The sequence below is a fragment of the Triplophysa dalaica genome, chromosome 25 (genome assembly GCF_015846415.1).
Source record: "Triplophysa dalaica isolate WHDGS20190420 chromosome 25, ASM1584641v1, whole genome shotgun sequence".
NCBI lineage: Eukaryota > Metazoa > Chordata > Actinopteri > Cypriniformes > Nemacheilidae > Triplophysa > Triplophysa dalaica.
The window spans coordinates 6794558-6807856 of NC_079566.1; the positions used below are offsets into that span (position 1 = coordinate 6794558).

General features: G+C 36.8%; 4 protein-coding genes across 6 annotated transcripts in view; 2 read left to right on the forward strand and 2 right to left on the reverse strand.

Annotated features, from left to right (window-relative positions):
• The window catches only part of LOC130415846 (potassium voltage-gated channel subfamily KQT member 4), a 47943-nt gene extending 41485 nt beyond the window's left edge, over positions 1 to 6458 (forward strand). Inside the window, exons 12-14 of the mRNA XM_056741818.1 lie at positions 2536 to 2667; positions 2810 to 2948; positions 3914 to 6458. Of these exons, the coding sequence (XP_056597796.1) occupies positions 2536 to 2667; positions 2810 to 2948; positions 3914 to 4117 (475 nt within the window). The 3' untranslated portion in view covers positions 4118 to 6458. The remainder of the gene's footprint in view (positions 1 to 2535; positions 2668 to 2809; positions 2949 to 3913) is intronic.
• A 484-nt stretch (positions 6459 to 6942) lies between these two features.
• On the forward strand, positions 6943 to 10701 carry jtb (jumping translocation breakpoint). Of its 2 annotated transcripts, none has more exons than XM_056742114.1 (6): positions 6943 to 7145; positions 7712 to 7857; positions 7971 to 8011; positions 8692 to 8783; positions 9081 to 9160; positions 9275 to 10701. In XM_056742114.1, exons 2-6 carry the CDS (start codon positions 7769 to 7771, stop codon positions 9429 to 9431), a joined length of 459 nt encoding a protein of 152 aa, XP_056598092.1. In that variant the 5' UTR covers positions 6943 to 7145; positions 7712 to 7768; the 3' UTR covers positions 9432 to 10701. The 2 variants fall into 2 exon arrangements, with proteins under 2 accessions (XP_056598092.1, XP_056598093.1); XM_056742115.1 differs by having other exon boundaries at positions 8695 to 8783.
• si:ch211-191i18.4 (uncharacterized protein LOC799350 homolog) lies at positions 10696 to 12131 on the reverse strand. Of its 2 annotated transcripts, XM_056742117.1 has the most exons (4): positions 12048 to 12131; positions 11426 to 11492; positions 11247 to 11351; positions 10696 to 10899 (listed from the first exon to the last, which is right to left on the reverse strand). In XM_056742117.1, the coding sequence occupies exons 1-4, from the start codon at positions 12056 to 12058 to the stop codon at positions 10792 to 10794; spliced, it is 291 nt and encodes a 96-aa protein (XP_056598095.1). In that variant the 5' UTR covers positions 12059 to 12131; the 3' UTR covers positions 10696 to 10791. The 2 variants fall into 2 exon arrangements, with proteins under 2 accessions (XP_056598095.1, XP_056598094.1); XM_056742116.1 differs by lacking the exon at positions 12048 to 12131 and having other exon boundaries at positions 11426 to 12003.
• On the reverse strand, positions 12118 to 13062 carry cart4 (cocaine- and amphetamine-regulated transcript 4). The gene is made up of 3 exons (XM_056742118.1): positions 12807 to 13062; positions 12551 to 12631; positions 12118 to 12469 (listed from the first exon to the last, which is right to left on the reverse strand). The coding sequence occupies exons 1-3, from the start codon at positions 12930 to 12932 to the stop codon at positions 12362 to 12364; spliced, it is 315 nt and encodes a 104-aa protein (XP_056598096.1). The 5' UTR covers positions 12933 to 13062; the 3' UTR covers positions 12118 to 12361.
• Positions 13063 to 13299: the final 237 nt, after the last annotated feature.

Sequence of the window (13299 nt, forward strand, 5' to 3'; positions counted from 1 at the left end):
ACACAATGTTGGATATAACCAACAAATAGTTGATATTGTAATTTCTGATTGGATGAGCCACAGAACAACCAATTTATATTATATAAATACACAAAATATATATTAATAATTAATATTCTGCTTTGTTCTTGGGAAGCCCTGGTAAAACACTGTTGTTGTTTTTGCTTTAAAAAAATATTTTTTGTTTCTTTAAAACCAGCTTTTTGGAGCTCAGAACTTGAGCCGGTTAAAAAGCATTGCCTCGCTTAGTAACTCAGTCACTTAGAAGATCGTAAACAGTTTCTCTGCTCTCAAAATATTTGGCATACGTCTGAATACATTTTCGCATTAAAGTATGAAGCCACACAAGTTGTTGTAGCTCTTCTTAGAGATCGCATCTAAAATGCAGCTGTGGGCGGGGGTATTCTACGGCCGACCAATATAATGATACACCCATACAGTGCGCTGCCGTCACGAGAGAGCGTCAGCACTTTATACAAACCCTTGGAGGATAGAAATAAATGGGATTTCTTTCTTCTCTGCCCTCTCCTTTCACTTTTTCCTTACACTCTTTTTCATCCACACCTGAGACCCGTTCCGGCAAAATATGCATCTACCTGCAAAATTGCAAGAAAGAAGAAAATATACAGGCAGCAAAAAGCCCGAACTCTTGAGTCATCAGGAAACTTGTTTGTTCTGTATGGAGAACGTTGACGTGTGCTGTTGACCAGCTGTGGGCTTCTTAGCTCCAGCTGAAATTGCACCATCACCCGGGCTGAGATGTTTGCACACAAGCTGTTCCTGTAAAATGAAGGGTCTTTAAAAATTAAAGAAATAATGACCTTAGTATACAATTTACCTGCACATTTTGTTCAAGCTCATTCCCTCCCTGCTGGTTGCTAATGAGGCCGGGACAATTATGCTGCGTGTTTTTTTTTTTTTTTTTTTTTATAAAGTATACCGTAATTGAGGTTATCTTAGCACAAAATGCCTCTTTATTAAAGACAAGGTACTTTTGACGTACATAATTTTTTAAGTCACTGTAGTTCTAAGCAAAGTATGCCGTTTTCTGCTGAGCCCGTATTGCCTTATAGTGTCATGTGACAATATTAAGAAGGATTAATGGAAGGTTGGAAAAAGCTAACCTGCCTCTGTCTGGTTGTGACAAACTCTCAAACATCTGGTAAAAGCACTTGAGGTAAAAAATGAAGAACCGTGGTGGGTGACGGTCAAGGGCATCTCTGTCTATGCTTGACAGCACACAGTAATGTATAATATGTTTTCTGCTGTTCTGCTTATGCTCACAAATGGCCAAAAAGAATAAATAAAGTATCTGAACAGTTCCCTTAATAGTCATAATTGATTTAGTTAGTCGCAAAATGTGGCTGTCTGTTTTTTTGTAGAAAACTATTTGTAGATTTTCCCTCTTTCTTCTATATGTCTGGTTTGCTATATGTGGCCCTGCATGTTATAACCCAGGTAAGTAATTTTTTTGTGATATAACTTTTCTCTACATTAAATAATATTAAGAACATACTGTGAAAATATGAACCCGTCTTTAATATTGACAGTGTGATGACATGTCAAAGATTGAAATCGACTTCTGGTATTGTTTTGTGCAAAATAATAAAATGTAATGTATTATTATTTAACACCGTATATTATTTTAAATTAGTAATTTCAGTGTAATAAATTGGTAAAAATATGCTAACTAATATTTTTATATATAGTCCTATTTATATTTTATCTGAACAGTGATCAGAATATTTTAGCCTTATGCGGTAATGAACATCAATGAAAGACTGTCAATGAAAGTGAAAGACTGAGAGAATGCAAAGACCCATAAAGGACATGAATAAAATCAGGCGTGTTCCATCATGTATTTATTTTTAAAGTGCTCTTAAAATAATGTTGAAATATTTGTGTTTTGTGGTTTAAACATAAATATGAATTGCAGTATTCAAGATCTGCATACGTGTCATCTTTTTTGTTATTCTAACCTGTCTGTCCTGTTTTAATTTTCTTCAAATAAATACAATATTTTATTTGGAATTTGGGAGAAATTGTTGTTCACAGAATGAAACAAAAATGATTTAACCGAAACAATTTAAATAGTAATTTCAGAAAAACTGAAAGAGAAAATATTTTAAGACAAAAATACATCTTTGTAATTAATCTTTGACTTGCAACAGCTGATATTTTTCTTTCTTTTCTATTTTTGGCCTTTGAAAATTTACATAATCATAGAAAATATGAAGTCCTATTATTCATAATAGTTATTTCAGTAATGAATACTGGTGCATATGCACTGTGTCCAGAGAGTTTCATCAACACAGTAATTATTATGGGATGTGTTTGGGGGGTGTGGTGTATTCTCCCTGCAGTGATTGTTTATGAGTCACTTATATAATTGATAAGGTCTCTCTCTGTAATTAATCTTGTTGCTCTTAATAATCATGCGGTTCATTTCACGCTGGTTTGCTTTTGTTTGCATTATTCCTGTTTTAGCGTCTGCTTCTGCAGTCGTGCGTGATAGTGTTTCTCATCCTAATGCAGGATTCTCAAATTCCTGGTGGCCAAGCGTAAGTTTAAAGAAACGCTCCGGCCCTATGATGTAAAGGATGTGATCGAGCAGTACTCGGCCGGACACCTCGATATGCTTGGCAGAATCAAAAGTCTGCAGATGAGGTTTGGTCAATCAAAATAAAATAAAAACAAGCCATCGGTATAACAGTCGATGTTTAATGGCACTACTTTAACATACATAAATAAATATTGGGAATATTTTCTAAATGGTCATGCTGAAAGTATTGACTCTTTGTCTTGGAAGGGTGGATCAGATTGTGGGACGTGGTGCCATTTCAACAGATAAAAAGTCGAGGCCTGAGAAAGGAGAAAAGACTCCTCCTGATCTGGAACAGATGGATGAATTAAGCATGATGGGGCGTGTAGTGAAGGTGGAGAAGCAGGTACGTTTTCAATGCATTGAGGGCTGGGCAATTCCAGGGTGTGACATTTTTAGTCAAACTCTAAATGTATTTATTACAAATATTGAGGCATCAGTTTGTCTTCATATTAATAAACTCCTGATGAAAGAGTCCATACAACAAAAAGGTTTTAAAGAGCAAATAGTGAATATGTTATGGTTAAGGATGCACATTTTTCAGAGACAACAAATGTTTTAGGATTTCTGTGAATTAAAATGTTCAGAACAGAAGCAACAATACCAACAAATGAAGAAGACATGCCACTTTATAGACCACAAAATTGTGGAATATGGAGCGTTATAATTTACTTACCTATAACTATGGGAAAAAAACACCAAAAATGCTTTAAAAACTTTAAAAGAGGCTTCACATGGGTATTTACTTCCAAATATTAACAACAACTGCTATCAGCATGGTGAAAACATCTTTCCTAGCTCAGTGGTTAGAGCATGGCACTCGCAACGCCAAGGTCATGGGATCAATCCCAGAGATTGCACATACTTAAATACTAATGTAGAGTATCATGCAATGTAAATCGCCTTGGATAAAAGCGTCTGCCATAAATGCATTAATATAAATGTAAATGAAATCTTACATTAAACCTGATTTACTCATCTTAAGGTTGACATTTGCATTAAATGGCCCAGCTTTAAATGTATGTTTTTATTAGTATGTGTTTTGTGTATTTTTAACGCATCTAATCAAATCTCGCTAGTTTCTGTTGTTTGAGACTTAATTTTACCAAATTAAGTTATATGGCATCTAATGCGTTCTTGTCTGGAGTACATTGCCTTTCACATAATGTTGTAGTGGTTTTCAAAACTGCTGAGATTCAATAACATTCCACCCTCATTTCCCGGACATTATCGGATTGTTGAAGAAACACCAATTGGCGCACAGTATCTTCAGTCCCGAATCAAACTCACACAATCTTTTTCACTTTTCAGGTGCAGTCTATTGAAAACAAGCTGGACCTCCTGCTGAACTTCTATTCCCAGTGCCTGAAAAAGGGCTCGTCCCAATTCACGCTCTCGTCCTTGCTGGAACCAGACCAGACCTCGGACTACCACAGCCCTACTGATCAACGTGACCTCTTCCCTTCTGCCACCACCCTTAATATCTCCCACTCAGACAGCGGCAACATAGAATGACCCGCAGGGAAACTGTGGGAAACTGACTGTACCATCAGGGCACTAATCCAAAGGCTAAATACCTCCCTACATTAACCAACTGCAACACAAGTCATATCGCACGCTCTCAAAAACGAATCAAAAAACAATCGTGGCATCCATGCATGGGTTCGTCCTTTGCACAGCTGGATAGTGGCCTCTTACCCTCTTTTTCTAGAGTATGCATTGCATTTCATCATTTTTGTTCGTCCTTTAACATGCACACAGTATAGGTAAGAAAAATCCTCACTTGTGCCTGTTGGTTACTTTTCATCGATTCAAGACTATATTGTCAGAAAAATAATCTCAGTGGATGATGCCATTGAGGTTCACTCTGCATTCTGTGAACATTTACAGCGGAGACCTTTTTAGCAACTACAAACTTTTCAGTCTTCCGAAATATATGTAGAAAAATCACTGCTGTAAAACTTTCTCCTCTCAACTTTCTTTTAAACAACAAACATTGTCGTTATGTCATGAATGGTGTTCCTTTCTGGAACTCTTAGTGCCAATATTGTTTCTTGGTTTTGGTTTTTGATAATCATTAGGCCCTCAGAGCAATTCTATTTTTCTGTCTTTTTTTTGTAAAAAACAAACAGGGCGTTGTGTATCTAAACTGAATTTGATTCTGGACACTTGGCCATGGCCTTACACTTTGACCTGATGCAACAGACCCCTTGTGCCATGAGAAGACACCGAGCTTCTAATGAATGTACGGCCTACAGTACACTTTCTTCGTCTATGTGTCATGAACCATGTCCTTCAAGAGAATGACCTCACAGAATGAAGCATACGTATGATGGACTCTGTGACCAAGGTACATTGGACAGCATTCTCACCAAAGCATCATCTCCTGTCATCTTGCATGGTCCCCCTGGCATTTCATGAAGGAAGGAACTTAAAAAAATGAGTCTATGGCTGTGTCCGAAATAGCCCCCTTTACCCAAATAAAGTGCAGTATTTGAGGGGACATCCAATTTTTGTGGCGCTGAATGAATTCCCGCGTCTCGGCAGAAGGTGGCGCCCGCAGCATTTCCAGTGCACCGAGTGTCCGAATTTACTCACTCGTTTTCACCTGCTCCTTAAAGTGGACTAAAATAGTGAACCGATTTAGGGAATAGTGGATGAGGGTAATCGGTAGAGTGGGCGATTTCGGACGCAGCCTATGTGATGAAGCGCTCAGGTTTCCTTCCTGCATCTCTGTAGCTTGTTGGGTCACTCTTTGCCACTGCATCATAGCTAAAGCCCACAGTGCAAAAAATCGAAGAAACAAACAAAAATATTCAAATAGCCAGCATTAAAGTGCATGTTAGTGGCGCTGTGCCTTGGTTAGTTTGTTTTCATTTAGTGGAATTAGTTATAAAAGAGGCAATTCATATGCCCTTCTCTCCTCTATGTCTTGAAGCCCATTTCCTCATTATGCATGATCCAACTGAGATCAAGGCCGAGGGTCACTGCTTCTCTTCTGAAGTCTATATTTCTCCCTAAATGTGACTCTTGATTAGTTGAGATTAGATTGGGATTTAGGACTAAGGTCTTTCGCTGGAGTGTTAACTTTGGACCTCACGATGACCTTGTTTTTGCTTCTTTTATCATCCCTTTGAGATCAATAGGTCAGAGGTTATTTTTTAGCTCAAGGATTAAATTGATCCGTCTGGCATGGTGTTATACTTATCATACATCCATTATCTCTTTCACGAAAATAATTCTTATGTTCTCTCAAACGTGCCCTTAACCTCAGCCATGTACAGACAAAGCATTTTCAGGACTGAGAAGATTAAGAGTCGTTCAGAAAGGCATTAGTCTGAGTGCATGAACTCGACATTAGTATCTATGCATGCAGTTTTGGGAAAGGTTCCAGCTTCATAGGAGATGCTGCAGACAGCATGGAGGTGATTGTATGGGATACAGCACTCCTCTGCCTTACTGACACAACTAGAGCACACTGACCATGTGTTTACGGTACAACGGTGGACCTAAGTGATTTTTTAGGCCACTTGTCATGGCATTATTTCAGCATTCTAATGGACAGAACTGGAGTACAGAATTCAAACATATCATTTTCTACATTCACTTTTTCTTTGCACATTTACAGTATTTTGGAAAATACAATTTTCCTTTTGCAGTTTTGTATTTGATTTTACTATAACAATCTGTCTCAATTGCTTTGGTTTGTTCTGGTATTGCTATGTCGCTTTTAAATCTGTATTTCTGTTTTCATCTGCACATGCTCTTACTTCTCTGTCCCTTTAAGCAGAACACTGAACCTTTCAGCCATTAAGTAAAATATGATATATTTTTGTCCTTATGACATGATTAGTAACTGCTAATGTGAGAGATAACTTGATCTATAATGTGTATGTTTAACTGACATGATTGTAAAAAATAATAAATCCAGATTTTGTTTATGAAAAAACAGAGGTGATAAATCAATCCGGCGTATATTTTTACACAAACACCAAGATAAAAAATACTAATTCAACACAAAAAAGTTTAATTAAGGAAAGAAGTCATGTTTAGTCATAAACACACTGACTACGGTTCGGACATGTTAGTCAAAATAAAATTATTTATTGTACATTCATTCTGAAAAACTTGATTTTAGTCCATTACAGCACACAAGTCATTATGAAACCATAAGTTAATCATTCTCAAACATTTTATAGGAAAAATTAAAGTGAAACAAGCCCTAATTTTTGTTTCTGCTCTAATCTCAATAAGCTCTTTTCCTGCTCGTCAGGGATCCGATCCACAAGGGGGCGATACACTCTCATCTGACACAGTTAAAATCCTTATTCCGGCGTGACGTCATCATCCGTGTTTCAGTATGGCTGGTAGGCCCGTGTTGAAAGGTCTCTCTAAATAAGCGTATTTTTTACTTTACAAGCTGTGAATTAAGAACATACGTTCGTACGTGTAGTGATTGATCATAACTTTTATTGTCAAATGTGTCAGAATTCCTGTCATGGGATTTTACTGAGAAAACGACTGTCGGACAATGTGATGTTGGGTGAGTAACGTTGTTGCGTGTTTTCTGGTGATGTGTAACTTACTGTGTTTGGTTGGAGCTTCAAGGTGTTTTCTCTCCTTATTGAACAGTAGCTCAAGCGTAATCGTACTTATGTCTATATGTTATTAGTTTGTAAGGGAGGTAGCTAAGCGAAATCAAAATATTTAAACTGTGTTGTTTCTTGGTTTATTTCTAACGTAGGTTTAGTTTAGTTGAAAAACTAACGCTGTGGCTCAACCGCAGTAAGATGCAATTAATACTGATATTAAATCATTTTTTACATATTCTCAGTAAATGTAACTTATGTAACATGTTGAGTGTCTTGTAGCTGGCAAAGTGGAGTTTAAAAGGAACACTCAACAACACTCGTTAGGTTAATCTTTCATTAAACGGCTCTGATCGATTACGTAAATAGCGCAGGAAATGAGATTATCTTTGTTTAGATTCAGAAAACGTGTCACCTGTCTCTAAATATCTTATTTGAAATCTTGTTGTGTGTAGTTTCCTGTTTTGTACAAAATATGTTATTTGTTGCTCTAACCTTGAAAACAACAACGTATCTACAGAGCAATGAGGCGCCAGTAAACTGCGGTTGTTACCTGTGCTACACGTGCATCGGCGCAATGGAAAGCGACTGTAGGATTCCGATGTCGTGTCTGAGACCCCGAATCCTGGCCCTGCACGCGTTATTCTGGGGTTTAGTTTCTCTTAGGTGAGAAATTACAGATGATTTACAATTTGTGAATCTTTCTTTTGCATTGTTCTGCACCCGAAAAGAAGCATTGAATATGGATTGTTGCTTATTTGTTTACAACTTTTTTCTAGAGTGTTTGGAGCAGCTTTTCTTGGTGATGAGAAGGCCACAGGTAAATCGAAATCAATTTTGTATTCAAAAGTGGTTTGTTTTATGCTTTGTGGGCTTTTACGAGAGCTTCTTGCCATTTCAAAAACAAAATCTCATGATGATAACCAGCTGAATCACTTTAAAGGACATTTCAATGCAATACATTTACAATAAGCATAACGCGACAGAAAAGCAAACATCTTTGGGATGCAATAAAACGTGTACATTACAGATGGGATGCTTAACTTTACTCATGATTCGATGCATCTTGTCCTACAGTTCTACTGATAAATCAAACTCTTTCTGACTTTTTATTAGTCTGTTTTTCAGGTTCATGGAGCATTTAAAAAGGACCTAAAATTGGGGGGCTCTCTGTAGATGACTCCTTTGAACAGGATTTAGGATTTTTTGTAGGGAGCTTGTTTAAAGACTATAAATATTTAAAAATAAGAGCAATAACCTATTGCACATATATTGTGTTGAGAAGTTATTGTTACGCAACGATGCAGAATCTCTCACGTCAGCTTTTCATTGAAAAAATATTTTTTACAGCTAAAGTGAACAATGAATTTGGACCACAAATAATTGGTATTGCATAGTGTTACAGTAACAATGTCAAGGTCATGGGTTTGATTCCCAGTGAGTGGACATAGTGTTGAAAATATAAAGGTTGAAGAAACAATAATTTTCTGTTTTTTACAGTAGCGGTTACAAAGGCTGCGGCAGCACCATGTTGGCAGGTGGAAGAGTTTTTAGTGGCTAAAGAGTGCAGTCCATGTGACGGCTTGCAATTGGTGAGATTCTGGGTGGATCACCACTAAGTAATGTTTTAACAGGAGTAAATAGGGTCTTGATGTTGAGGGGTGGAAGTAAAACCAATAGTTGAATTGTAAATCTAAATAATGATTATATATTAGAGCAGATAATATTTAAAGTTAATTGATACAAGATAGTATTGATTTAGTGTAGATTAATGCATTATAAACTGAATCTGGTTATTTTAGAACACTACTTCATTTTCAGTGTATTGTGAATTAACGTAAAGCAATTGTTTCTTTTGCATGTCTTAAAACTATCTGTAATCTTCATAGAAAACTGTACCAGCCTGTGTCCAAACTGGATATGTAGAAATTATCAACTGCACGAAGTCTAACAAAGATACGTTCAAAAGGTAAGTGGCTGATGATCTAGAATCAGACTCTTTCAGTGTTTCAGGCTTTCTATTTTTAAATTTGAGTCATAAATCACACTTGTATAACACACTCTCTTTGTGTTTTCTGTTCAGCTGTCGGTCCACCAAAATGGAGGAGCACCTCTTCTGGAAGTTTGAAGGTGCCATGCTAGCTCTGTCTGTTGTCTTTGCAATAGTGGTGGTCGCTAGGCAAAGGTCACTCGACCGTCAAGCCTCAGACAAGGTTCGCAGACAGATAGAATCTATATAGTAGACTGAACTATGCTAAAAATCTAAAGGACAAATGCCGGATAGGGGGCCTGGTGTTAGAGACTCCTGGACAGGCTTCCAGATTTGAACCACTGGTTTTTCTTACTGGACGCACAAAGACAAAACTCTGAATGAGTACACACTGATGTAATTTCCCTCATGCAGGATTGAATTGTTTTGAAAGCTTGTCAAGTGGGTTCATTTAGACGTCAACATTGTGAATTCTTATAGTGGAACACACATGACATCTGCAAACATTATGCAAAAGTGGAAATTCAATCCCAGTTTTGTAAAAGATTTATGTTCAACTCTGCATACACCTGTTCTGTCAAAAGCTGTGAAGGTGTTGGCGTATAGAGGCAATATGGGTATGTGTGTTGCATGTTTTGAAAACCTAAAGCACATCAAGTATTTTGTGAAAATAATTATTCATATGAGCCCTAAAGCCATTTTCTTTCACTAAAAGATGGAATCATTAAACAAAGGTAGCTTTCAGGAAATATCAAAACAAATGTGTGATACTATTCACAGACGTCTGAAATACTCGTCCATCTTTTGGCATTGGGAACCTTCAAGGAACCTTATAATAATTTAACCCTAAACATGCATTTGTTGTATGTAAAATAATTTTTTCAGTGCTTTGATGCTTTCTAAAAAGGTTTCAGGTTCTGGTTATTAAATAATTTTAATTTTTCCTCATTCATGGTTTTTACTTTGTTTTGTTTTTGCTTTGTTGAGTTAAGTTGTTTTTTATAGACAATTGTGTGGCCGAGTGTCTGTTTATAAAGCTCATGTGAAAAACACCAGCTCTGTTCCTGCATCTGACCGACATCAGCAAGACTGCATTATAGTGTACTTGAGAAACTGCTTGACTTGTTTGAGTGAAAAGATGTATTAAAATCAACCCAAATTTTTGTTTTTGATCTTTTTCCTGTACAGTTAAGTGTTGATGTTGCATGTGCTTAAAATCAATCTTAGTTCCTCTTAAGATGTTATACACAGATTTGTGTGCCATCATCTTCGTGAAATTTCCGCTCTTCTGCTTTTGGGTTTCTAACTTTCCTGTATACGGTTATTTACATTGAGTTGTTGAGCTTTTTTTTGTTTTATTTATTCCCCCCTAGAAAGAAACAATGTGAATTCAGTACGACCTTGTCCAATAGTTTTTTTCATGATCTAAATTGTAAAAAAGGATTTTTATTATGAAAGTTGTGTGACTCACTTTCCTCTGTTAAACATGAGGAACTGAGGAATAAATTGCCGGAAAATGACTTCTTTCTTTATTCATCCACTAATTACAAAAGTGAATACAAAAGTCATATAAAGTCATTCAAAATATAAAAGCATGTTTCAGTGCAATGTCACAAACTCCATAAAAAGAAATATTTGCACTTTGAGCCTTTTGGACAGGAGCACACATGGCCACGTAGGGAATGTCTTCTGGCAGAACAGAACTTTGCGGTATTACACTGTGGGAAGAAATCAACGAGAAAATAAGATATACTTTCTTTAAAAAAATCCTAAACACAAAGTAATAAGTATTTGAATGTTTTTTTAAGGGTTTTGTGCACCCCAGTGTATTTTGAATGAACTGCATGTGTTTTTAAAGTTGTCCACTTAAATCCACTTTAATTCATATTTATCATTCGTTCAAGATATAATGAACATATTACAATAATAAATATAACTGCAAAAATGATTTTAGAATAGTAGGCTAACCAAAACCATAACTTGGCCTCATATTCAAATGAGCTACAATGAGAATTATCATGGGTAAAATGACGTTTTGTCACAATATGATTTACAATGCGCGTACCAGAATAGTTATCCTCCTTCTCCTCAGACGTCTACATATACTCGGAAGACGGGTGAACTTTCTCCTCAACATGGGCACGATCTGTTTATGTTCCCGATGGCTTGTCTGTAAAGAAGATCAATATTTATAAAGATTCATCCATATAACCTTTTACTCACTTGCGCGTTATTTCCACTCACCTCGTCAGTCACGTCGTCTTTGTGCGCTGATATTGGTAAATTATCCGGTGGTCTTGAATCCACGCCGCTGATATGAGTATTTATGTACAAAACACAGAGAATCGCAATGAAAAGTACAGATAAACTGGTCATGACGGGTGTTATGTTAAAGTACGGCTGAAAACGCGTAAGTGCTTCGTCTGAGCTGTTTGTGGAAATGCAGCTGATCGCCCCCGATGACCGACTGATGTAACCGAGAGAGTTGATGAGATTTCCTAGAAGCCTTTGAGTCGCCTATACGTCAGTCTATAGTCTTTTGTTATTTAAATTGCTAAATTGACCACGTTATAACCTGTTGATTAATCTCACAGTTGCCTAATCCTATTTGTTGAAAAGAGGATTGGATAGAAGACAGACTAAAAAAAACTTTTACTTTTGGTTTCCACGGTGTAACGAATGTGTTACAATTAAAAATATGTAAATTCGATCAATTTATTCATACGTTCTCTGCTTGCCTGCTATCCTACCATATAAGCCTATTACAAAACCAAGTGGCATTTAAGTATGTTTAGTGTTTCATACATATTTTCAACACCAATAAAAAAATATTAAAAATATAAGGACTTTTGGCTGTGAAACTCACTTGTTGATCATGACAATGGTTATAAACCCTGAATAAACGTCCAGTCAGACCTGTTGTAATCTGTATTTTACAGTTTTATTGAAATGACGTACATTTATTAAATGTAAACAAGTATATTTCAAATATGTGGAGAGTAGCCTATTCAAAATCAATCAACCTTGACTGAACTAAAAAACGATTTTAATAACACATGTTGTTTATGTGGACAAGATTACGAGCAATACAACAGTTTTACAGTATAGAATGCACCTGCTAAATAAATCAGTTGTCGCAAGCTTTGCTTTCATGTGCAGTGCCTGAGGTGATAGAGTTAGTCAGTAGCAGCGCAAGAAGAAAGTATTGCAGGCTGTTCCTCGCATACAATCACATAGCCGCCCGATGCGTGGTCCATGCTTCATGGCGCAGCGCTCTCCCACGTCGCACTAAAAAAACACATTGTTGATCATCACAGAGGTGTTATTGACATTTTCGAGAAAACTTGGGAAAAAGAGTAATATGTATACCCTTGGTATGACGCTAGCCCTTTTCTCCACAGATAATCTGTTGTCTTGTTCTCCATCCAAAAGTTCCTCGAGAGCCTCAACCTGTGTATAAAAAGAGCGTCAGTTGTGAAAAGAAAGAACGTCTATACCTGTTTAAAAAAAACAAAGAGTTTTTTTTAGATAAGCCTTACTTTATGGACTTAAAAATTACAATTATCAATTTCTTCCGTATGTTCACTACAAACGTCAGCGGCTTTCAAATATCAGCGACACTTACCAGATCTTTTTTGATGAATTGTTCCTCTTGCGAAGAAAGCTGGTTGCCCGTTGACATCTGACCCCGACAGACGCACAGTAACGAGAGGCAAATGCTCAGGTATACCGCTGCTCGGATGCTGTCCATGGTGCTGAACGCTTTGGCGTGAATAAGTTCAAATTTGAAATGCAAGTCCTCTTTTATTTCTATCTGGTTCAGCAATCCCAGCGTTCGATGTCGCTTTTGTGTTCTTGCCTTCTGCTGTTGCTTCGCTGGGCTTCTGAGAACCTTTCTCTATTTATGGGATGTGAGTAGGCTACCTGATGTATCCGTGTAACGTCATCACATCCGTAATCAGTCTTTTTTTTAAGAAACTGTAGCCTGTCATTTCGGATCAAAGACGAGATAGCATACTCTTATAGCATATGGAAAAACGTCAGCAAACTATAGCAACGTTTTTTTACGACAGTTAGAATCTTTTAAGAATTTACTAGACTTTGTTTACGGTTTTCTA